At 37.6% G+C, this 26,534-nt stretch overlaps 1 protein-coding gene across 9 annotated transcripts in view; it reads right to left on the bottom strand.

Annotated features, from left to right (window-relative positions):
- SLC4A4 (solute carrier family 4 member 4) overlaps positions 1–26,534 on the bottom strand; it is a 354,963-nt gene that overhangs the window by 77,339 nt on the left and 251,090 nt on the right. For all 9 annotated transcript variants that reach the window (XM_067736229.1, XM_067736230.1, XM_067736233.1 and 6 more), the window contains 2 exons: positions 9,540–9,673; positions 2,784–3,055 (listed from right to left, as the gene is read on the bottom strand). In XM_067736229.1, the coding sequence (XP_067592330.1) occupies positions 2,784–3,055; positions 9,540–9,673 (406 nt within the window). The remainder of the gene's footprint in view (positions 1–2,783; positions 3,056–9,539; positions 9,674–26,534) is intronic.

Below are 26,534 nucleotides of genomic sequence, written 5' to 3'. Positions count from 1 at the left end.
AACCAACCGTCTTGCTGCAGAATGAGCCAGTTGCCCAACAACATTTGCTTAGAATGGAGGATGATGAAGACTGGTTTGCTTGTCCTGTCATTCATACTTATGAACCCTAAATTTTAATAAATAACAACAGCAATAATAATGGTTGTTATATGGTTAACATTTAATTACTTACTAGAAACTGTCCTAAATGCTTTGTCTGTAAGACCTCATTTTTTTCTTCAAAACAATTCTTTAAGGAAGATACTATTATTAACCCCATTTTATAGGTAAGGAAGATGAGGCAAAGTTTCCTTGGGTAAAGGAACTTGCCCAAAGTCACGCACTGGGCATTAGCCAAGAGGGACTTGAATACAAGATCTTCTGACTTCAAAGCCCTGCTACGCTGCTTTACTGGTAACCCCTAGAGTTAGTGGAATGGTCAGAATCCTTCCAAGACAGCTCCTAGCTATTTAGGACAGACTTTTTATACAACCTAGGGAAAACAGGTCAAAGGAAAAGTTATCTATCACCCCCTCAGCCAGCACTTGCTATGCATGGGTAAAATCGGTTCAAGCCTCAATATCACTTTCTCAAGAAAACAGAAATCCTTCTTGGAAGGAAAATCACATGTAAAATTTTTGTTGTACTTTTCACAATGAAAACGCATTCAGATATGTCTTCCCTGGTTTCAAATTACCTTCTCTGCCAGCATCCAATTAAAACAATGAATGCAAGTTTCCAATAGCCTCAGGTAGGTGTGGGGCTGACACTAGGGAGATCTTTGTGACAGGTGTGCTGACAAAGTCCTCATTTGGTTCATGAACACTTTAAACCTCCAAACAGCTGGTAGTATATTTTTTCCTCTAGAAAGTCTTAACGTATGATTACTCAGAATGCCCAAGAAGTCAGCACACAGACTTTTCCACAAATAAATATATAGATAGATAGAAACAAATAAATAAAAAGGAAAGTTCAAAATCCCACAATTAAATATGTCTGTGATCCGATATTTTGAATGTGTGTAGTTTGGACTTCCCCCGCAACGTCCAGGATGCACGGTTAGAGGGAGTTTTACCCCCTTCTCTCCCAGGAAGAGTTCTAGGAGTTGTGTAATGGCAACACATTTTCTGCGTCTCTCTGGGGAGGATATTTAATTGGTTCTAATCATATCTATCATGTATTAAGTGCTTACTCTTTTCCAAACACTTCTTAAATTTTGAAATATTTCTAATCGGTACACATCTTAACAATAGGTCTTTATATCTACGGCAACCATGTTGCCTGAATCTTCAAATTTCCACTTTTTACCTGTCTCTGCTTGCTATTAATAAGCATGGGATTTATTTTAATGTGAGCTGATTTTCCTTAAGCAAGACAAAAAGAATCCATAAGGGCAAAACCCAACAATGCCCTATCTTTTCACCAGTGTCACTGACTGACCCATTTTTAGGGAGATACTGTTCTCTTTCCTCTCATCTCTCAAGATGCATATGGGTCTTATAAGACTTCTCCACCAAAGTGGCAGAGAAGGTGGCAGATATACCAGCAAAATAGCCAGGAGTCATCTGACACAGCCTGCACAAGCATTAAAATTCTTCATAGTTCTTGTTGAGCTTTTGAATTAAGCATCTTGCATTCTAGTCTATAACAAAATCATGTTTGTTTTACTGTAAACAGTAAGTGGTTTTTCCTTAGAATGTATAGATAAATGGCTGTTACATGAATGTGCCCTATGTTTAAGCCCAGGTTTACACAGCCCTCAATACGCTGCTGTGCTTCTGGTGCTACAAGACCTTAGTCAAAAAGTATATCAATTTTTATTTTAAGGGACGATGACCTGTAGCTAATGTTACAACTAGGGATCACGAGCACTATTAGCATTTAATTGTCTGACACAAATGTCTACCCCTCATTCTACCAAAGCAGATGTAAAGCAACTTTCCCCAAAGTAAATCTTTTTTTCCCCAAATGCCTTCCATATTATAAAGTGATAATGAATTACTCCAAGAAAAAATTCCAAAGACCAAATTGAGCACTGTTCTGTGACAAGGTTCTGAGGCTGACTCAGGTTTAGCAGGATGGATGTTAAAGTGCTAAGATGTATAGAATCATACTCCTTACCAACAAGTTAATTTTATGTCTTTCCTAACCCTAGAATATAAATCTTCTCCAAGAACATAGTATTCCTTCTTTTATTTCTTTCTTTTGTTTCTTCCTTTCCTTTCCTTTCTTACTTACGTTGTCTAGCCCAGATGAACCATAAAGCTCTACTTTATCACTAGGTGGCTCTAGTCTGAATTTCTTTCTTAATTTCATGCTTCAAATTATATAAAGTGAATTAGTATCTTGCTTCTTCTATAAGTTTAAGATAATCTATTTAGAATTTACTTAAGGAAGAGATCCCTCTAGCAACAAAGAAGCAGCAAAATAAGGAAGAGAAGTTCAGAGGACTAGGTTGGTATGGTCCTTAATATGTTATATAGATAGCTGGTTTCCTCACCTATCAGAGAAGATCAAGAATAACGTACACAAAATTTCCTTGCAAATACTGTAGCTTGAGTTAGTTTCAAAGCACTGAGCTAATTATGTTCACATTCCAGAGCTCCTGATTTCACTTCCCGGTTGAATCACATGGCTAAGATACCTCAGGCGATGAGACTATAAATTCAGCAGGACGATTTCTCAGAGAAAATAAAACCCTTTCCTGAGGATCAGGATACCGTGTTGAAAGTTTGCATGCATGGAGCCTACGGCTTCCTCCAAACACAGGGTAAGCAGAAATACCATAAGCATGCTGTCCTCACCTGGGTTGGGAGGCATACAAACACAGGAAAATTGAGTATTGTAGCCCACTTTGAAGTTGGAGTTGATGGGGTAGTAATCAGCTAGCTTGATCATCTTCTTGAAAGCATCATAGATAAAGATGAAACTAATCAGAGAAGAGAAGCCCTCTTCAGTGAAGCGAGTGAAGTACTGAACCAAGAAGCTGGCATCAGTGGCCACCAAAATGAGACACATGAAGGCTGACCACAGGCCAATCCAAAGGCGAAACTCCAAGTAGTCAAAATTATGGTCCCTGGAAAGAAGGCAGAAAGGCATTTAGACTCCTCCTCCAAGGAACACAAAGAATAACACAAAACTACCAAATGACTATAGAATGATTGTTAAAAATACAAGATCTCTTTTAGCCACTATATATAAAGCTCATTCTTGATTTTATCCAGAAAGTATTACCTTAAGGATTTGGTCTAGTGACATTAGGCTACCACTAAGAAATAATTCCAGAAGTTTGAGAAAAGTACATCAAAAGTAGTCATAACATTTGAATGTAAATAACTCATTAATTTTCTTCTTGTATTCATCCTTTTATCATTATACAGTGTCCTTTTTTACCTTTCTTTATGGCCTTTGTTTTAAAGTCTATTTTGTCTGATATGAGTATAGTGACCTCTGCTTTCTTGTCATTTCTGTTTGCATGAAATATCTTTTTCCATCCCCTCATTTAATTTTCTCATTGAAAACAGACAATCCCTGCCTTTAAAGAATTTACAGAATAAACAATTTGAAAGCGTAACACTGGTACCCAGCATGTGCTCAATAAATATTTGTGGGCTTTCTGCTTAAGGAAGATGCTAAGATAAATATGTTCTCTGTCCCCAAGTCATCGAAGTCTACTGAGGAAGACAAACTGATAAACATAATCACACTATAAAATACTAAGTGACACCTAAAGTTCCCACAGAGTGTCACAGAAGAAGGAGTAACTAATTCGGGCTGGCGTGGGTTGGGGGACAGATAAAGTTGCAGAAAAAACTCAAGGTATTTAAGGATAAGCGGGAACTTTATGGATAGACCAGGGAGGGCCAAGCCGGGAAGAGGAAAGAGTACTCAGAAAGGCAAATGGCATGAAACTGTGTGCAATGCTCCCTGTGGACCAAGTGCCACCAACACAGGGAGATGGGATCAGATATGTAGGCTGTAGTTAGATCAAGAAAGGCTGCATTGCCATGTTACCACTAGACACTACCACTCCTCTTGAAGCTCGCTCACAGGCATGATAACCTTCTGCTGAAGCTGTGTGTGAAGCACAGTTTTAGAATAGGTTGCCTCCATCTAAGTGGGCCATTTTTTTTCAATGCCCTTTCCATTTCTTACAAGTAAATTAGTTTAAGATTCACATTTAGGAAAAGATGGGTCAAGTGTTGACATTTTACCATTTCATATTGATTCTTTCAAAATTATGTGGAGAGTGTTTTAAAATAGTATATTTCTCATCATTTGCAATGCAAAAGCAGTTACTGGTAATCTGATTTCTTGTGTGAGAAAAAAATAAATCAAGGATCATGCATACTTGAAGCTCGATGGTCTTGCTTTTAGACAATGAGTTTCTGATAACTGACAGCCACATGTTTTAATACTTTCCCAAAGACATCGTATCAACACTTTCATCATCAACATCCCAGCCTGGGCCACCAAGAAGTCTTTGATTGATTCTTATTAAGAACCTCCTTACTAATATCCATGCTTGTCCTGCTCAAAGCCATTTTCCACATCACAGCCAAAATGACCTTTTCAAATGTAAATCAAATGTCCCAGTTTAAAATCTTTTGGTGGCTTCTCCCTGCTCTTAGAATAAAATTCAAATTCTCTACCTAGCACAGTGCCCGGAGCATAGAAGGGTTCCAGTAAAGAGTTGGTAGATGAATTAAGCCATGCCTGCAGGTTACGACTTGACAGGGACAGTTACAGTACTGTCATTGGCTGATGAGCTATCACAGGTAACCAGACGATGACCAACTAAAAATTTTACTAAATATTAGAATTAAATTTGCTTAGAGTTCATGTGTCAACTTGACTAGGCCATAAGGTGCCCAGATATTGGGTCATACATTATTCTGGATGTTTAAGGGTGGTTTTGATAAGATTAACATTTAAATTGGTAGACTTGAGTAAAGCAGATTGTTCTCCATAATGAGGGTGGGCCTCATCCAGTCAGTTCTTCAACTGAATAGGACAAAAAGACCAGCTTCCTTCAAGCAAGAGAGGACTCTCCAGCAGGCAGACTGCTTTTGGACTTGATTTGTAGCAAAGGCTCTTCAAGCAGACAGCCTTGGAACTTGAACTGGAACATCAGTTCTCCTGGGTCTCCAGGCTCTGGGTCACCCTGCAGGTTTTGGACTTGCCAGCCCTCTATAACTGTGTGACCCAATTCTTTATAATAAATCTCTTATATATGTATACACACATCCTATTGGTTCTGTTTCTCTGGAGAATCCTGACTAATCGCCAACTGGTCAAATATGCCTCATTTTATAGATGAGGACACCAAGGCCAATGGAAACTAAGTCATTTATCCAATGCCAAGGCATTTTTTTTTTTTTTTTCGGTACGCGGGCCTCTCACTGTTGTGGCCTCTCCCGCTGCGGAGCACAGGCTCCGGACGCGCAGGCTCAGCGGCCATGGCTCACAGGCGCAGCCGCTCCGCGGCATGTGGGATCTTCCCGGACCGGGGCACGAACCCATGTCCCCTGCATGGGCAGGCGGACCCTCAACCACTGCGCCACCAGGGAAGCCCAATGCCAAGGCTTTAATGGCAGAGCTGGACCAGAAACCAAATCTCTGTACTCTTGGACTGCTCCTTTTAAAAATTCCAGCACAGTTCCTCCTGTCCAATTTATATTTAGCTCATGGTAGGGTGGGCCTTAAAGTCACTGTCCTCTGTTTCCTTCTCACCAAATCACACAAACTGGAATACACTACCAAGGCAGGAGATTAGTAACACTTGGGTAGAAAGTTATCTTCTATAGATTTCCTGAAATCTTTCTGAAGACATCTTTGGCATTCCCTCACAGTTCCCTTTACGTCTGGAACCCCAGTATTTAATCTTATGCATGTCTTTCTGAGATAAGTAGACTCAAGAAAAAGCTAAATTCTAGGAATTTGAGATAATTTACATTATCACACAGTGAGTCAGAGCTCAGAAACAGTTTTATTACTTCTGAGCCAACAGACTTTTTCCTTAAAATAAAGTTTTAAACAATTATCTAGTTTTGCTTCCCTAACAAGATGAAAGTTAGAGCCATCTTAATTTGTTCTAAGAATGCTAATGGCTGGTTACAAAATTGATGTTTACAAACAGGATGAGAAATAAATCTAATCACCAGCTAATGGTCAGGAACACTATCAGTCTGAATACAAAGGGGCAACAAATGCATGTATAAACTTAAATCTTAGGACCTGAACAATATGCCAAAATAGCTCCTCTAAAATACTTCAATACTCCCAGACTGGCTCTGTAAGAATAACCCAAATAAAATCACTAATACCAATCACTCCATTAGGTAGGAAAGTGATATGTTTACAACAGCAAGAAGAAAGAGGAATAAAAGATGAGGAACTTCTTTAAACAAGCCAATCAACAGTAATGACTACAATAAAAGGCAATGTTACATCCAATAAGACTATCAGTCCCCTTGGTGCCAAGTTTAAATAGCAGTTAAGTTATAAAAAGTTACAAGCTCTAAAAAGGAAATGGTAGTAGAGACCAAAGAAGCTATAGTGAGTGAGAAGGAGAAAATGGGCGCATAGCCTTTTGGTAACACTCAGTGTTTCTAGAGATTGTAAGTGATAGTTTTGAGCAGCATAAACCCAAGAGTACAGACAAACTGAAGAACTCACGTTTGAAGCATGCTTCAGAAAACAGCCACTGACAAATAAATATAAACTCCCTAAACTAAATGATTAAATCCAGGAACTGAATAGAAGAAAATCATAATTTGAAGGCCAAAAGTAAACTGTTCATAGAATATAAGAAAGAAATTATTAAATGACCAAATGACAATTATACAGGCTAAAATCCAACTTTAATTATGAAGTTTCTAAGTGGCTTAGAACACTGTTAAAACCTCCTTCATTCAGATCCTTCCTGAAGAAAAGGAAAAGGAATCTAATTCTCTATTATTGGGATAAACGTGTAAAAATAGTGCAAAAGAGACTGCAGAACTGGGGAAACAAAACTACGTGTTCTCTGCAAAGTTGTGAGCTATTCCTTCATTCTGTTACTAATTTTAAAAGGTGACAGCATATCATTCATATGCTTTATGATTCCCCAGTTTATAGGGCAAATATTAAAACCTGTATTCCAAGTCAGAGATAAATCTGTGGATTATGTAGAGTTACTGTTTGAGTCCACTGAACTCATAAAACAAGGATTTACCTATTTCTCCCCCCCCCAAAAAAAAGGTAAAATATGATGGGGGAAATCAGGGCAAAACATAGTAAAACAGTTTCTTTACTGAACGACTTCTCAGATCCCTCACTACGCTAAAGTGCAAAGTGAATGACCAAGAGGGGGATATAATATAATATACAGCACTTCCCAGACTTACCGGGATCACAGAAGTTGTTTTTTCATGGGGTATCTAATGAAACTAGTAAGTGATGAAACACACTTTGGGAAACAGTGATCTACACAAATACTCTGTGTCTGTATAAAATGTTAGCATTGCTGTTATGATATGCAAGCAAATGATATAGTATTGTGAATTAAAGAATAAGGTTTGCCACATAAGTGTCACATGTTGCCCAGTGATGGATTTAAAACACAGTTTCTCAAATGTTTCTTGTTGCTTTACAAACATTTGAAAATAAATCACTTAAAACTATGTTTAAGCTTCCAAATATGATGAAACAGAATGGAAAGTGAGAAAGGAACTTTCTTAGTGAAAGGAAATAATCTCTATCCTACAATCATCTAAAGCAAACCATGATGCAAACATTTTCTGTAGATTAAGGCTCTGATCACATTGCATCCAATAAATCTTTCTGCAAAGGTTGCACATGTTTGTTCCTGTTTATAGTACATGCCTGTTTAATCTTTCCACAAAGGCTTTCTTGTCTCCCAAAATATTTTCTTAAACATATATAAACTGTTTGACTCTTTCTATAAACTGACATGAGCAGAATTCTTTCCAATGGTCCTCTGAGAATTATGATGGAGTGATTTGTAGTAATGATCTACAGAAAACATAACACTATAAAATTTGGGACTTTAAATTCTTGGAAGACCCTTGCTTTTCTTTTCAACCCAGTTCTCAAAACACTCATTTCAAATTCTCATCCCCTCCTCTCTCTCGTGATCTTTTTTGATGGCACACACAGTTTCAAAGGCCATTATATGAATCTTTATGTCCATGAGGCATTAAGTAGGTAAGGACATTTCTAATATTAAAATCCTAGAAATGTATAACAATACAAGTATATTTAAATTCCAACAAGGAATGTTAGCAAGTCGTATGAAATTCTGCCATCTGTCTGGGTATTGAAATCTGCCAGTAAAGGCAATTCTCTCTCAGACATATTAAGTTCATTAGAAAGAGACCAGAATTCCCAATCTGATTCTGAAACTATTTGTGTGCTATTGTGGTCACTTGGATAATTTGCTTAACTCAATTTTCCCCTTCTTAAAATGATCCATCAACTTCTAAAAGAAAATACTGGTATCACAACTGTCATGCCCAGTAGTAACGTCTAGTGATTCCATAAAAGGCGTAGGCTCTGGAGTCAGAAAGCAGGAATTCAAATCCCAGCCCTGCCAACGACTGGTGATGCAACCTTCAGCAGTTTGCTTATCCACTCCATGCCTGCTGTCTCATCTATAAAACAGGAGACAGTCCCTACCTCATAGGACTGCTACAAGAAATAAATGAGGGAGTGCCTGTAATGTGCTTAGGACAATACTTGGTACATGGTCAGCACTCAATAAGTGTTAGTTGTTACTCATTTGAGTCTAGAAATGTATCTTTAGTTAAGAACGCTGGAATGGGGGTTAGGAGCAGTGGACCACAGGAACACCCAGTCTCTTTCACAGACGAGCCACGTGACCTTGAACAAGCCACTTCATTTCTCTAGTGTGTCAGTCGGGATCATGGCAGGAAACAGAAGGCAATCTCCAATGGGATTCTGAGGAAAACTTAACACACGGACTATTTACGGAGGTATGAATAACAAAAAAATGGCAAGTACTCAGGGACTAGCAATATCAGGAAGCCATTTCTGACCCCTGGCTTGAAAAGGCCAAGGAAGTAAGAGTCACCAGAGCCTGGTGAGGGCCAGAGGCAGGGGAGAGGAGCCACCTGACAGGGGCTACACTCAGAGGACAAAGGCACACTGCCAGACTGCCTGGTGAAGCAGAGGCAGTGAGGTGGGAAGCAGACACGCCCTGACCTCTCTGCCTGCCTGTGTTCCTGGGGCTCTGCAGGAAGCCAGAGGGCAAAGGAGCCTGAGTGCTGCAGTCCACAGCGGCCAGCTTCCAGAGGCACAAAGCAGGACAACAAGGCAGAGAATCATGGGGGAGGGCAAGAGGTAACAGAACATCGCAGCCTCAGCTGAAGCAAACGTAAACACGTGCTGAAGGACTTAATCTCTAAGGGCTTTTCAACCTCCAAATCTTACAATTCTCGTATTCTGTTATGCCTAATTACTACTCTGTGCTCTATCTAGACTACGAATGGTCCACAATTAAACAATTCTAATTTATAGTTATATATGTATATACATACTTGCTGAAATTAAATAGAAGCCTCTCAAAAACTAGAACAGGTCCTGTGCTGCTCAAAATAGTGAGTGGTTGACCAGCGAAGAGGCAAAAGACGGCTCCAGAGACAGCGGTGCCCAGGAAACTCTCCAACACGCCCTAATAGAAAGAAAATATAGGTGTTAAAAGAAACTTGTCTTGTTTTCTTTTCATGTGTGATGTCACTAGGGGAATGAAGCCACGTGAATATGCTATTATGATGGCTATCGTAAACATATCAAACATAAAGAATAAAGATTCTTACCAATATGAATATTACCTTTTATTTCACCATACATGCGATTTAGTCATTCCTGCCTACTCCAAGGGCTGAACTGCTCCAAAGAACTATAATGACTGTAATGACTAGTGGTTGATTGCAGAAGGCAAAGGGTGACTCTGATCTACTTTTAAAAATATTAATTGAAGCTTCTGTACATAAAATTGTATTATAAAATCCCACCATGTGCGAAGAAGTGATTTAGTACTTTTGGTGGCATTTTTCTCTCTATGGTTACTTTCAGTGTTTGTTTTAACCAGATTTCACCTTGCACATAGCAGGTACTTATAAGTAGCTACTATTTTTTTTTTTTTTTTTTTGCACAGTATGTGGGCCTCTCACTGTTGTGGCCTCCCCCCGCCGTGGAGCACAGGCTCCGGACGCGCAGGCCCAACGGCCATGGCCCACGGGCCCAGCCGCTCCGCGGCACGTGGGATCCTCCCGGACCGGGGCACGAACCCGTGTCCCCTGCACCAGCAGGCGGACTCTCAACCACTGTGCCACCAGGGAAGCCCAAGTAGCTACATTTTATGCATAAAAGTTATTTTCTACAGAGAAAAGCTTTTTAAGTGAAGAGGGAGCAAAGAGGAGACAAAAAAATGATTTGCCTTCTACCTTGCAATCTCTAAGACACCAATTCCAAACAAAATTTCTTAGTACATATTCAGTGTCCAATGTAAACTTATACAAGAGCTTCAAGAGCTACTTTAGAGGAAATAAATGCACGGGGACACGAATAACTAAACCTTTGTGGCCACATGTCCCTGAAGGTGTATCTCTGAGAAACAACCTATTATTTCCCTTTAGCATAACAAGAACAAATAATTTATATGTGTGTGTGTATATATATATATGTATGTATATATATGTATATATGTATATACACACATATATACATATATAAAATATCATATAATATACACAAAAGTATGATAAAGAAATTGGTTTTTTAAAATCAACTTACAGAACTAAACTAAGTGCTATCCTCACTCAAAGGCCATCCTAGCAGAACCTTATTATAATGATTACTTAAATTTTTGTTTTTTAGGCTAACAAGAACCCTTCATTCAAAGATCAAACATCAAGGGGAAGAAATATATTCTGTAACACACGCACATCCCCACCCCACGCCCCGCAAAAAAAGCATAAGCAATAGGATATATATTTTCCAAAAATTACTAACAAAGAAGTTAAATCTTTTCACCTTGAAGATATTGCATACACTAAAAGAATGCATCACTAAAGACTGAACAAATGAAAGAAAAATGTCAAAATATTGATATATTTTTTACATGGCTTCAAAGCCAGCTATATTTTCTTTAGAATGACATTAGCAATAGTATATCCTCCTCTTTTAAGGGTAGGATTCAATTGGGAAAACAGGGAAAAATCCTTTAGCACAGCATTATGTAATAATGGGGTTGGGGTGGGGATGGCGCAAAAAAGCAAGAACTGACAAGTAATAAGACTGGCTCCTCACACAGTGAGCAGACACTTTGTAAACAACTCAGTACAACTACTTCCGTCCTCACTGTCTAGGTCTGAAGTCTGGCAGGTGAGTCTCGTAAGTGGACCCCATTTATATACTTGTGAACTCCACTGCATGTTTGAATGGTGCCATCTCGTTATTTTATAGCCATTCCACACATAATCACTGTGTCCAGCTCATTTTTCCTCAGGGGGGCAGCAAGCAGAATAACAAGCAAGGCTAACAGAAACAGGCTGCCTTTATGTAGAGAGAGAGAAAGAGGCTCCCCTGTGCCCCCAAAATAGTATTAGTCTTGATCGCTTATCCGTGAAGATACTGAGTTTCAGGGGGTTAAATGATATGAACAAATCCACACTCACTGTGGCACAAGTTTTTGGAGTATGGTTACCTGCGCAACTACTACCACACCCTTGGCAAAGAGAAAAGGTATACCTTCGGCTGGGATTTTCTTAGACTTGCAGTCTTTTACCTCCTGTGCATTGACATTGGGCTTTTTATGTCTTTATCATTTACCTTTCTTTTTCATGACTTATTTTAGTGTGTGTGACATGAAAGGGTAGGGACTGGAAGGCTCTGCGTGGCAGGACAAGCCACACTCTAGGGACACGTGATAGGCAAAGTTTCACTGCATCATTCTCTATCAAGCATGGAGGAGCGACTATTTCTCATCACTACTGCAGGATCAAATTACAGCACAGCCTGAGTGTAAGAGAGAACACGAATGAAGAAATGAGGAATGCAAGGTTAAGAATTCTCTACTTGGTCTGACGTGAGGGGCCAGGGCAGGGTCTCTGGTGTCATCCATGTTTCTCTCCCTCCCACTATGCTATACACTATCCCACCACATGCTCTGCAAGCACCCAGGAAACACTAAAGGAATCCAAGAAGATGCCCAAATCACACCCTACATCCTGCTTATCAAAGGCTAACAGCCATCATTGCTCATTCAGTAAAGATAACAACTCATTTCTTCCAGAAAACGGCTTTGATTTGTGGAAGTCATGTGACTGTTAAAAAAGTAGAGTACTTTTATTTTACTACTTGCTCCTTTGGTAAGTGCTACAGTTTCCATTCTGTTACTGACAATTTTATTTTATTTTATTATTTATTTATTTATTTATTTAGTGGTACGCGGGCCTCTCACTGTTGTGGCCTCTCCCATTGCGGAGCACAGGCTCCGGAGGCGCAGGCTCAGCGGCCATGGCTCACGGGCCCAGCCGTTCTGCGGCATGTGGGATCTTCCCGGACCAGGGCACGAACCCATGTCCCCTGCATCGGCAGGCGGACTCTCAACCACTGCACCACCAGGGAAGCCTGTTACTGACAATTTTAAAACAGAGACAGGTGATTTATTATACACATTGCACTGGAAACTTGCTTAAACCCAGAGATGTTTCCAGTGTTTTTGAGAAAAGAACTATTTTCACCACATTTTGACATGTTGCTCTTGACAGTACAGAAATTTAAAAAAATAATCTCATGAAATGAATAACTTTAACTGTAACTAGAATTTAAAGCAATTTATAAAGTGAACTATCAAAAACTCCTCTTCTGATTTATTACAGTCAGCGTTCACTAATATAAAAAAGGAAATAATGTGTGGATGTGTGTATTTTTAATAGCTATAGCTTATAAAGACACTTCTACACCTGATTTCCCACAGAGGAACAAACTCCCTAGCAATTCATGAGAATGTAGATGGCTGAGCTCTGAGGGGTGGCAGAATCAGGTGCCACAAAGCACTCCAGCTCCATTTTGATTTGGCTTTTATTTTATTTCATTTCCAATTAGGTGATGTCCACTGTGGAACAGAAGAAAGAGCTAACAACTGGCCCTCAGGAGACCCAGAGTCTAGACTCTGTTCTGTCACCAAAGAGCTGATGATCTTGGGAATGTCACTTAACCTCTGTCCATTTTGGTTTCTTCATGTAGGAGAAAAACATCAAGGCAGTTCAGTATAACAATGGACTGTGGAGTCAGACCACCTCAAGTTGATATCTAGACTCTATCGTTTACTCCACTGATGACTTAAGCAAGTTACTTAACCTCTCCATGCCTCATACCATCCGTGTGAATATTAGATTAGATAATGTGTGTCAAGTGCTTAGCACAGTCATTGATAGATATGTTTTTGATGAACAGCAATATATACATAATGTATCTCTTTAGATATGAGATGAGGAGGCTGAACTAGGTCTCTTCCAGGTGTTTCAGCACAAAGAGCAGGTCTTGGACTCAGGGATATCTGAGTTTAAATCTCAGCTCCACCAGTTATCAACCTCTCTAAATCCTAACCGTCTCCACAATAAAATCAATGGCTATTTCACAGGATAATTATTTGGACTGACTATGACCATACTATAGAAAGACCTAAGAATAAAGTAAAGATGCAATAAGATGCTGGTTCCCTTCTCTTCCTGTTTTCTCATCTCCTTCTTCCCAGTTTGCCTCTATTACTTCTCTGTCCTTCAAAGGAGGAAGGAGACGGAGAGTGACAGTCAAAAGGAGTGATATGAAAAGATGAAGATCAGTCCTCAGAGGAAAAGGGGGAGAAAAGCCTCTTTATAGATTCACAGTGTTTCGCAGAGCAAAACTCCAACTCAACAGAAGCCTTAGAGGGCGACGGCTACAGCCATTGATTTTGTTGCTTCTTTTCATTCCTTGTGTTACTAAACACATGGAATCAACTACAATGAAACAAAACAGTTTTACTTTACAGCAGTGAAGTCAAAATCCACATCTAAAACAATTTATGAACATTTTTCTGCTCACGTGAGGGTATGACGTTAAACCAAAGATGGTCCTTGTCTTACAGAAGAGCCAAGAAAATCAATCCAAGTCTCATAATAGAAAAATCAAGCATAAAAGAAATCTGACCATAGGAGCAAGGTTCTTTAGGAAAAAAAAAAATCCAACCATGATTGGTAACACCAGCATTTTGTCTTTGAGCTACTTGTGACAAGGTCTGCCAGGGCCATCATGCCTGTCATGGCTAACACAAAGCAAACACATTCAAAATGATAAAACATTAAAAATTTATGCTGTCTACTTTGACTTTATTGCAATTTAGTATCTTTAGTATCTTCATATAACACTAAAGAATGACCTTTGTTGTTTTGTGTCCTTCTTATTAAGAAACGTATTACTTGGATTAATAATTAATCCAAATGCAAAACTGCCTTAAAAAACAAAAGATTTTCTATTTCTTTGGCAATTTTCAACCAAGTAAAACTTGAGAAAAAAAATATTTTGGTGGCAATAAATGCTAAAATAGTCACCAACACTATTGCTATATTTCAAGCCTTTTTTAAAAAATTGTCTTCTAACCATAAAAAGAAATTTCGGCACGTTTTGGTTGTAATCTATTCAAACTGTGTAGAATGTTGATTAATTAAACTTCTCTAGATGAGTTTTTGAATCTGAAATTTAGCCAAGAAAAATGATGCAGCCTAATGCCATTTAAACATGGCCACTGGAAATAAGCAGACAAATCTGAATTACCTATAGGAGTTTTGATGTCAGATCCCCGACATAAATTAGCCAATGATCAAAAATAAGTGGAGAGATGATGCAAGTATCTAAATTAAATTTGAGTCACAGGAGAATTATCTGGGAAGGTTTTTTTTTTTGCTTTGTTTTTTGGAGTTTTAAAAAATAAACAAAACGTTCTTTATCTCTACTTTGAACAATTAAATCAGGATCTCAGAAGATCAGGTCTGGGGAATCCACAGTTTTTCAAAGTTCCCCAGGTGATTCTCATATGGTCCAAATCTAAGGTGCAGCCATTCAAGCAACCTTCCTTCCTCTATCAAAATAAGAACCACCTGCTAGCATGGTTAATGATCGGTGGTTACACAGATCATTCATCTATACTAGGAAAGAAGAATGGATATACAACCCTCATTTTTTACTTTACCTGTGTAGCTACAGACTATAAATCAATGATTTCTGTCCTGACAGATCACAGCTGCCAAGTCCTTAGTGTGCCATCTTCTCTGCCTGAAAGTGCTTTGTTGTCATAAACAGGATTTCTGTTTACACTGCCCAGCAGGAACAGCAAAAAGAGGGAAGACTTGAAAGACGAATTATCTCTCTGCTTGAAGAAAAGTATGAGCCAAAATCTTTACCAAAGAGTTTCAATTCCAAGTCCAAGAAAATGGATGAGCAAGTAAGGGAGGCTTTAAAATACTGTTTTGTTTGAAGAGCTGTGAATATGTATCTAGATCATCTGAAGTGTCCAAACATCAAATACCAGTATAACCTTACACAAAAATCAATTCCAGATGGATAAAAAATGTAAATGAAAACATAAAAGAACTAAGATATGTGGGCAAATATTTTTCTAATCTTGGGGTGGGGAAACCTCTCTAAATACATCACGAATATAAGAAACTATAAAAGACTGGAGATTTTGACTACAGAAGAATTGAAATCTTCACAGCAAAAGAAATCATAAATAAGGTTAAAAGATATGGCAGACCTGGGGGAAAATGTATCTGTGATATTTCTGACAAGCAAAGGGAACACATCCTTATTATACAAAGAGTTCTTATAAGTCAATGAGAAAAAAAAAAGAAAAAAGAATGCCCAAAAGGAAACTATTCCAAGAGTACAAATATAAAGATGCATAGGTAAGCAATAAAGCGTGTAAGGATATTAACTCTCACTAAAAATCAAAGAAATTTAAATTGAATACGAATGAGCCATCATTTTTTCAAGCCACAGAATGAAAAATATGAGAATATGAGACAAATCCTGTTCTTGCAAGAGTGTGAGCAAGCCAGCACTCTTGTCATTACTGGGAGAAGTATAAATTGGTATAACCTTTGTGGAGTGTAATCTGAAATAAATAACGAAAATAAAATAGGTATATCCTGCAATCACATGCTGCTAGGAATTTACTCTAAGGAGGTAATTAAGAAGAATGAAAATGTGGTTAAGCACCAAGTTTGTTTACAAATGAAAAAACTGAAAAAAACTGAAAGTCTACTAATAGAGAATTTATTAAGCAGATTATAGCACACATATCATGTGTATAAATAGATGCAGCAGTTAAAAATGATGTTCAAGATCGTATTGAAGTGGAAAGACTTCCATGAAATGCTAGTCATGTATATGATCACATATGATCTCATTTACATAAATCCTATACACTGATCTATCTGTTTACACATGCATTGCAAGACATACGGAAAGATATTCATGAAAAGGTTAATAATGGTTATTTCTAGGTGATGGATTTAAGAGCAAAATTATCTTCTATGCAGTGTTACTGTATTGTTTGAATTTTCCACAATGTATAATTACATCTCATTAAAAATAAAGCTACTTCAAAATAATTTCAAGCTAAACACAAAATAATTTTAGAATTTAGTATCATTTGGGATCTCCACTGCTGCCCAAATGACTATCATTTTCTGATCACCAAGAAAATAGAGTTGACAAAGGTCTTAATTAAAAAAACAACCAAAAAGGTTTCTGGCAAATGAAATTTGATAAAAAAAAATTATTTACCTTCAATCAAACAGGTTTAATTCAAAACTTGTAAATAAAATGAAGTAAATTATCTAAAGTTAAAGTTCCTTCCAGGGAAAAGGATGACCAATATCCCTTGCAGTAAGCAGTGCAGCACCCTTTGCTTTGTCACTGAATACACATTTATTTTTTCCTACCACAGCAACCTAACTGGATCATTCCAACAGACTATCCTACCTAACTTTTTGAAACTAGAACATGTTTCTGGTACAGATTAACATGTCACCTTCTATTTCCACTTCAAGGAAGAAATGCACTTTGGTTCCAAAGTGCAATATTCGGGTAAGGTGAAATTATTGTACAGTCCCTCATGTAGTAAAGCAATTATCAGCTGCTTTAATCCTGCTGTTACAAAGAAGTATTTATCTTATCAAGGAATATCATATATAAATAAGAAATGATACATTTGCATCTTGAGTAGATTGATCAAATATTCTCAGCACAGCAGTATGTTAAAATAAAGTCTCAAATTTGGAGATACCAAATTTATATTTATAAATGTTCCTTATTATGAAACAAGTTCCCTTAAAATGTGCTCTGTTAGGCTCCATAAATATCACAAAACTCACACAGTTCTAAAAATCTTACTGTATTCTTTTACTAAAAGGTTTGTGAAAATAGGATTATATTTACTCCTGAAAAAAATTTAAATGACTTTCTTCACTCAGTCTTCCCTCTAGACTGTTCTCAGTAATTCACAATCAACAATGTCGATTTAAAGTAAAGCACTTTTCTGCGTTCCATGAAGCTCAAAAGAACAACTTTTAAACAACGTAAAGACTTGCTATAAAGCATCAAAAAACTGTTCCTTATGTCAGTATCTTACCCATAGACTAAGCTATCCATAAATATTTGTTAAATCAACATTTAACAATTTAAAGCATCTAAATGAATAGGACAACCAAGAGTAGTAGAAATATAATGCAATGAGTTCGCATGCATGGTCACAGAGAGTTTAGTTGTGAAAAAGACATGTTTTTAGCATAGTGAAGATAAAAGCCCTTGTTTACTTGACAGTATGGCAAGGGGAACAGAGGATTATTACAGTGGGACTTACTGAAAAGGACAGTAAGAGAATTGCACAGTTCTCAGACCTCAGAAAGCCTATGCTCTGGTCCTTTGTCTTTAACTCTAAGAACAGGAAACAATTACAAGCCAGGGCTAGATCTCAGACAAATATAAGGTCAACTCTTGGCAAAGCAGTTCAGTTACTCCCAGAAGCCCAGGCTGCCCACACTTAACAAGGAATCCATGCATACCCACACTGGAAGACTCAGAGTCCTCTCAGAGAAGCATGATGGCCCAAATGTATGTGGAAAGTTGAAAAATACATAGTTATCTATGTTACCATTATAATTTGATTATATTTGGAGCCACTGTAGCCTCAACTGTTTTATTTTGAACACAGTTCCATGGGAAATGATCCATGTGGCTCCCAAAATCTGCTTCTAAAGAGGTGTGTGTATATGTATATATATAAACACACACATATAATGTGTGATACATATATCATTACATATATATGTATGTAATGATTATATATATATGATTATTAAATATCTTTTATTATAATATATAATTAAATATATAATATACAAATATAACTCAGAATATGTGTGTATACTAATTACATATATGTGCATATATATAATATATATACTTCTGCTCTGAAATGAATGCTTAAATGTAAATTCCTATCTCTGAGCAGGCAAGACCTCCTGAACAGAAGTTGGCAGAAGAGTTTGCTTAAACAACACCAGTGCAGTGACTCATTTGTGTTTTCACAACATGCTTCTACCCAGCACCCATGTCTATTTGTAGCCTCAAAATAAAGGCTATGTGAACCATCTCTGAGCTGCCTGCCTTTAAAAGCAAGGACACTGTTCTCAGTTGACTCATTTGAGCTGCCCGTGCTTTTGAGAATAACCCACTGTCACATTTATGAAGACATGTGATATAATTTAAGATTATTTCAGGCTGTGCCAATGCTTTTCTGCTTAGTCTTGACCTAATGTTTAGAAAGTCAAATTCACCCCCCTAATTAAGCCCACTACAAACAACTACTGGTATCTCTGGGGGGTATAAAAAAGATTGCTTTATCAACACTCTAGATTGTAAATACCATCAGAATCAACACTCTAGATTGTAAATACCATCAGAATAGGGATTCTTACTTATTTTGGTCATGTTATCTGTATCCCCAGCACTTAAAATAGTGTCTGGCACATGGTAGACACTCAATAAATATTTGCAAAGGAATGAACCAACCTCTGCCTTAGACCTGTGAAATAATAACCTGGGTCTCAGCACCAAATCCACAAAATATTTTGTTGTCCTGGTGTCCAAGTCAAGAAGACATCTACCGCCAGAGCATCAAAACCTCTGTACGTGTTATACAGATGGCCAACAGGCCCATGAAAAGATGTTCAACAACACGAATTACTAGAGAAATGCAAATCAAAGCTACAATGGGGTAACAACTCACACTGGTCAGAATGGCCATCATTAAAAAGTCTATAAATAAAAAATGCTGGAGAGGACGCGGAGAACAGGAAACGCTCCTACGCTGTTGGTGGGATTGTAAATTGGTGCAGTCGCTATGGAAAACAGTTTGCAAGTTCCTCAAAAACCTAAAAATAGAGTTGACATATGATCCAGCAATCCCACTCCTGGGCATATAGTCAGAGAAAACTATAATTCAAAAAGATAGCTGCACCCCAATGTTCACAGCAGCACTATTTACAATAGCCAAGACACGAAAGCAACCTAAATGTCCACTGACAGATGAATGGATAAAGAAGATGTGCTACATATACACAATAGAATACTACTCAGCCATAAAAAAGAATGAAACAACACCATTTTCAGCAACATGGATGGACCCAGAGATTATCATACAAAGTGAAGTAAGTCAGAAAGAGAAAGACAAATACCATATAATATCACTTATATGTGGAATCTAAAATATGACACGAATGAACTTGTTTACAAAACAGAAACAGACTTGTGGTTACTGAAGAGGGGTAGGGTGGGAGAGGAATAAATTAGGAGTTTGGAACTAGCAGATACAAACCACTATATATAAAATAAACAACAAGGACCTACTGTATAGCACAGGGAACTATATTCAATATCCTATAATAAACCATAATGGAAAAGAATATGAAAAATTTATATACATATATAAAACTGAAACACTGAATCACTTTGCTGTACACCAGAACTAAAACAACATTGTAAATCAACTATACGTCCATAAAAAAACAAGACAAAAAAAAAAAAACACCGCTGTATGTTAAAGTACACCCTTTCAGTTTTTTTTTTTTTTTTTTTGCGGTACGCGGGCCTCTCACTGCTGTGGCCTCTCCTGTTGCGGAGTACAGGCTCCGGACGCGCAGGCTCAGTGGCCATGGCTCACGGGCCCAGCCGCTCCGCGGCATGTGGGATCTTCCCGGACCGGGGCATGAACCCGCGTCCCCTGCATCGGCAGGCGGACTCTCAACCACTGCGCCACCAGGGAAGCCCCCCTTTCAGTTTTGAGATACCCTTCAACATATTAAATTCACCTTATTCCCTGGTCTTCAAAATAGATAAAACCAACAGATATACCAATCTAAGTCATCTACCATTGCAGGAAAACCTAATATGATGACTATAGGTAAAATTTTTCCATATTTAAATACTAGGATATGTAAAATTACTATGTAACTATTGAGCTAGGTATGTGTGTACACACTAGTCCATTTATATTTATATATATTATTTTAGATCTATAAACTCAGCACTTGGGATCTATGAACCCATTTACTAATAGCATTATGTCACCCTAAAGAAATTGATAATAGAGTACCCAGTTCAACAAATATCTATTAATGGTCATTAATTTTTTATCCCTGTTTTTCAGTGTTTCTGCCACCCACTGAATATCAAATTGTAGCATTTCATCAATGTATTTCTTAAAGAAAAAACTCTTCAGAAATGAAAGGAAAATAGGTCCATCACTATTTTCATTCAGAGAAACATTTAAAATGTGAATTCACAGTTTCAGTGAAACTATCAATGGAGGTTACAAAATCTATTAATAAAATGACCAAACTATGTCTAGCAAATTGTCCTCATAGGTTTGAATTAGATACTTTGAATTAAGTCAACTCCTAGGAGTAACATCCAGCCAAAGGTCATTTTAATGGACATCTTGACACATTGAATGCATTTATATTTCTCCTAAAATCTTCAGAACCCAGAAAACAGCTTACTACACCAGCAACGCCTTTCCCATAACACTTATCACAGAGGAAAAACCCACAGTAACTATACATGTTACACAACAGAATCCTTTACTTTACAGAACTCACTCATACGGAAATTAATTCACCAGGAAGGATCACCAATAGACTTTAACAGATTTCTTCCTGTCTCAGATGCAGTGTTTTAAAGCTAAGTCTTATGAAATTGAAAAGGAGTTAAATTCAGTTTTAAAAGGTGATAAACTAACACATAAGAAGTGTCATACTGCCTCTGTCTCAATGAGAACATCTTTGAAAAAAAATGTGTTGAAAAACTATCTTCACAAAAAGTCTCTCTATATTCTGAAAGACAGAAGGAGGTTTTGTTCTTGCCGCCCTCTCAAAATCACATCATTCTTTGATTTTTTTAAAGATCTTTATTGGAGTATAATTGCTTTACAATGGTTAGTTTCTGCTTTATAACAAAGTGAATCAGTTATACATATATATATATATGTTCCCATATCTCTTCCCTCTTGCTTCTCCCTCCCTCCCACCCTCCCTATCCCACCGCTCTAGGTGGTCACAAACCACGGAGCTAATCTACCTGTGCTATGCAGCTGCTTCCCACTAGCTATCTATTTTATGTTTGGTAGTGTATATATGTCCATGCCACTCTCTCACTTTGTCACAGCTTGCCCTTCCCCCTCCCCATATCCTCAAGTCCATTCTCTAGTAGATCTGTGTCTTTATTCCCGTCTTACCACTAGGTTCTTCATGACTTTTTTTTTTCTTAGATTCCATATATGTGTTAGCATACGGTATTTGTTTTTCTCTTTCTGACTTACTTCACTCTGTATGACACACTCTAGGTCCATCCACCTCAATACAAATAACTCAATTTCGTTTCTTTTTATGGCTAATATTCCATTGTATATATGTGCCATATCTTCTTTATCCATTCATCCAATGATGGACACTTAGGTTGCTTCCATGTCCTGGCTATTGTAAATAGAGCTGCAATGAACATTCTGGTACATGACTCTTTTTTTTTTTTTTTAACATCTTTATTGGAGTATAATTGCTTTACAATGGTATGTTAGTTTCAGCTTCACAACAAAATGAATCAGTTACATATATATACATATATTCCCATATCTCTTCCCGCTTGCATCTCCCTCCCTCCCACCCTCCCTATCCCACCCCTCCAGGCGGTCACAAAGCACCGAGCTGATCTCCCTGTGCTATGCGGCTACTTCCCACTAGCTATCTACCTTACGTTTGGTAGTGTATATATGTCCATGCCTCTTTATCGCTTTGTCACCGTTTACCCTTCCCCCTCCCCATAGCCTCAAGTCCATTCTCTAGTAAGTCTGTGTCTTTATTCCTGTTTCACCCCTAGGTTTCTCATGTCATTTTTTTTTTTAAATTCCATATATATGTGTTAGCATACGGTATTTGTCTCTCTCTTTCTGACTTACTTCACTCTGTATGACAGACTCTAGGTCTATCCACCTCATTACAAATAGCTCAATTTCGTCTCTTTTTATGGCTGAGTAATATTCCATTGTATATATGTGCCACATCTTCTTTATCCATTCACCTGTTGATGGACACTTAGGTTGTTTCCATCTCTGGGCTATTGTAAATAGAGCTGCAGTGAACATTTTGGTACATGACTCTTTTTGAATTATGGTTTCCTCAGGGTATATGCCCAGTAGTGGGATTGCTGGGTCGTATGGTAGTTCTATTTGTAGCTTTTTAAGGAACCTCCATACTGTTCTCCACAGTGGCTGTATCAATTTACATTCCCACCAACAGTGCAAGAGTGTTCCCTTTTCTCCACACCCTCTCCAGCATTTATTGTTTCTAGATTTTTTGATGATGGCCATTCTGACCGGTGTGAGATAATATCTCACTGGAGTTTTGATTTGCCTTTCTCTAATGATTAATGATGTTGAGCATTCTTTCATGTGTTTGTTGGCAGTCTGTATATCTTCTTTGGAGAAATGTCTATTTAGGTCTTCTGCCCATTTTTGGACTGGGTTGTATGTTTTTGTTATTGAGCTGCATGAGCTGCTTGTAAAGTTTGGAGATTAATCCTTTGTCAATTGCTTCATTTGCAAATATTTTCTCCCTTTCTGAGGGTTGTCTTTTGATCTTGTTTATGGTTTCTTTTGCTGTGCAAAAGCTTTTAAATTTCATTAGGTCCCATTTGTTTATTTTTGTTTTTATTTCCATTTTTCTAGGAGGTGGGTCAAAAAAGATCTTGCTGTGATTTATGACATAGAGTGCTCTGCCTATGTTTTCCTCTAAGAGTTTGACAGTTTCTGGCTTTACATTTAGGTCTTTAATCAATTTTGAGTTTATTTTTGTGTATGGTGATAGGGAGTGTTCCAATTTCATTCTTTTACATGTAGCTGTCCAGTTTTCCCAGCACCACTTGTTGAAGAGGCTGTCTTTTCTCCACTGTATATTCTTACCTCCTTTATCAAAGATAAGGTGACTATATGTGCATGGGGTTATCTCTGGGCTTTCTATCTTGTTCCATTGATCTATATTTCTGTTTTTGTGCCAGTACATACTGTCTTGGTTACTGTAGTACAGTCTGAAGTCAGGGAGCCTGATTCCTCCAGCTCCGTTTTTCGTTCTCAAGATTGCTTTGGCTATTCGGGGTCTTCTGTGTTTCCACACAAATTGTGAAATTTTTTGTTCTAGTTCTGTGAAAAATGCCAGTGGTAGTTTGATAGGGATTGCATTGAATCTGTAGATTGCTTTGGGTAGTATAGTCATTTTCACAATGTTTATTCTTCCAATCCAAGAACATGGTATATCTCTCCATCTATTTGTATCATCTTTAATTTCTTTCATCAGTATCTTATAATTTTCTGCATACAGGTCTTTTGTCTCCTTAGGTAGGTTTATTCCTAGATGTTTTATTCTTTTTGTTGCAATGGTAAATGGGAGTGTTTTCTTGATTTCACTTTCAGATTTTTCATCATTAGTGTATAGGAATGCTAGAGATTTCTGTGTATTAATTTTGTATCCTACTACTTTACCAAATTCATTGATTAGCTCTAGTAGTTTTCTGGTAGAATCTTTAGGATTCTCTATGTATAGTATCATGTCATCTGCAAACAGTGACAGCTTTACTTCTTTTTTTCCAATTTGGATTCCTTTTATTTCTTTTTCTTTTCTGATTGCTGTGGCTAAAACTTCCAAAACTATGTTGAATAAGAGTGGTGAGAGTGGGCAACCTTGTCTTGTTCCTGATCTTAGTGGGAATGGTTTCAGTTTTTCACCATTGAGGACGATGTTGGCTGTGGGTTTGTCATATATGGCCTTTATTATGTTGAGGAAAGTTCCCTCTATGCCTACTTTCTGCAGGGTTTTTATCATAAATGGGTGTTTAATTTTGTCAAAAGCTTTCTCTGCATCTATTGAGATGATCATATGGTTTTCCTCCTTCAGTTTGTTAATATGGTGTATCACGTTGACTGATTTGCGTATATTGAAGAATCCTTGCATTCCTGGAATAAACCCCACTTGATCATGGTGTATGATCCTTTTAATGTGCTGTTGGATTCTATTTGGTAGTATTTTGTTGAGGATTTTTGCATCTATGTTCATCAGTGATATTGGCCTTAAGTTTTCTTTCTTTGTGACATCTATGTCTGGTTTTGTTATCAGGGTGATGGTGGCCTCACAGAATGAGTTTTGGAGTGTTCCCCCCTCTGCTATATTTTGGAAGAGTTTGAGAAGGATAGGTGTTAGCTCTTCTTTAATGTTTGATAGAATTCACCTGTGAAGCCATCTGGTCCTGGGCTTTTGTTTTTTGGAAGATTTTTAATCACAGTTTCAATTTCAGTGCTTGTGATTGGTCTGTTCATATTTTCTATTTCTTCCTGGTTCAGTCTCAGAAGGTTGTGCTTTTCTAAGAATTTGTCCATTTCTTCCAGGTTGTCCGTTTTATTGGCATAGAGTTGCTTGTAGTAATCTCTCATGATGCTTTGTATTTCTGCAGTGTCAGTTGTTACTTCTCCTTTTTCATTTCTAATTCTATTGATTTGAGTCTTCTCCCTTATTTTCTTGATGAGTCTGGCTAATGGTTTATCAATTTTGTTTATCTTCTCAAAGAGCCAGCATTTAGTTTTATTGATCTTTGCTATTGTTTCCTTCATTTATTTATCATTTATTTCTGATCTGATCTTTATGATTTCTTCTGCTAACTTTGGGGTGTTTTTGTTCTTTCTCTAATTGCTTTAGGTGCAAGGTTAGGTTGTTTGAGATTTTCCTGTTTCTTAAGGTAGGACTGTATTGTTATAAACTTCCCTCTTAGAACTGCTTTTGCTGCGTCCCATAGGTTTTGTGTCATCGTGTCTCCATTGTCATTTGTTTATAGGTATTTTTTGATTTCCTCTGTGATTTCTTCAGTGATCACTTCGTTATTAAGTAGTGTATTGTTTAGCCTCCATGTGTTTGTGTTTTTTACAGATCTTTTCCTATAATTGATATCTAGTCTCATAGCATTGTGGTCAGAAAAGATACTTGATACAATTTCAATTTTCTTAAATTTACCAAGGCTTGATTTGTGACCCAAGGTACGATCTATCCTGGAGAATGTTCCATGAGCACTTGAGAAAAATGTGTATTCTGTTGTTTTTGGATGGAATGTCCTATAAACAGCAATTAAGTCCATCTTGTTTAATGTATCATTTAAAGCTTGTGTTTCCTTATTTATTTTCTTTTTGGATGATCTGTCCATTGGTGAAAGTGGGGTGTTAAAGTCCCCTACTATGACTGTGTTACTGTCAATTTCCCCTTTTATGGCTGTTAGTATTTGCCTTATGTATTGAGGTGCTCCTATGCTGGGTGCATAAATATTTACAATTGTTATATTTTCTTGGATCAATCCCTTGATCATTATGTAGTGTCCTTCCTTGTCTCTTGTAATAGTCTTTATTTTAAGGTCTATTTTGTCTGATATGAGAATTGCTACTCTAGCTTTCTTTTGATTTCCATTTGCATGGAATATCTTTTTCCATCCCCTGACTTTCTGTCTGTATGCGTCCCTAGGTCTGAAGTGGGTCTCTTGTAGACAGCATATATACAGGTCTTGTTTTTGTATCCATTCAGCCAGTCTGTGTCTTTTGGTGGGAGCATTTAATCCATTTACATTTAAGGTAATTACCAATACCTACGTTCCTATTCCCATTTTCTTAATTGTTTTGGGTTTGTTATTGTAGGTCTTTTCCTTCTCTTGTGTTTCTTGCCTAGAGAAGTTCCTTTAGCATTTGTTGTAAAGCTGGTTTGGTGGTGCTGAACTCAGCTTTTGCGTGTCTGTAAAGGTTTTAATTTCTCCATCAAATCTGAATGAGATCCTTGCTGGGTAGAGTAATCTTGGTTGTAGGTTTTTCTTCTTCATCACTTTTAATATGTCCTGCCTTGGGG

Source organism: Pseudorca crassidens, chromosome 4, assembly GCF_039906515.1.
Source record: "Pseudorca crassidens isolate mPseCra1 chromosome 4, mPseCra1.hap1, whole genome shotgun sequence".
Taxonomy (NCBI): Eukaryota; Metazoa; Chordata; class Mammalia; order Artiodactyla; family Delphinidae; genus Pseudorca; species Pseudorca crassidens.
Note: the sequence above shows the minus strand (reverse complement) of the source record. Positions and strands in the feature narration are given on the sequence as shown.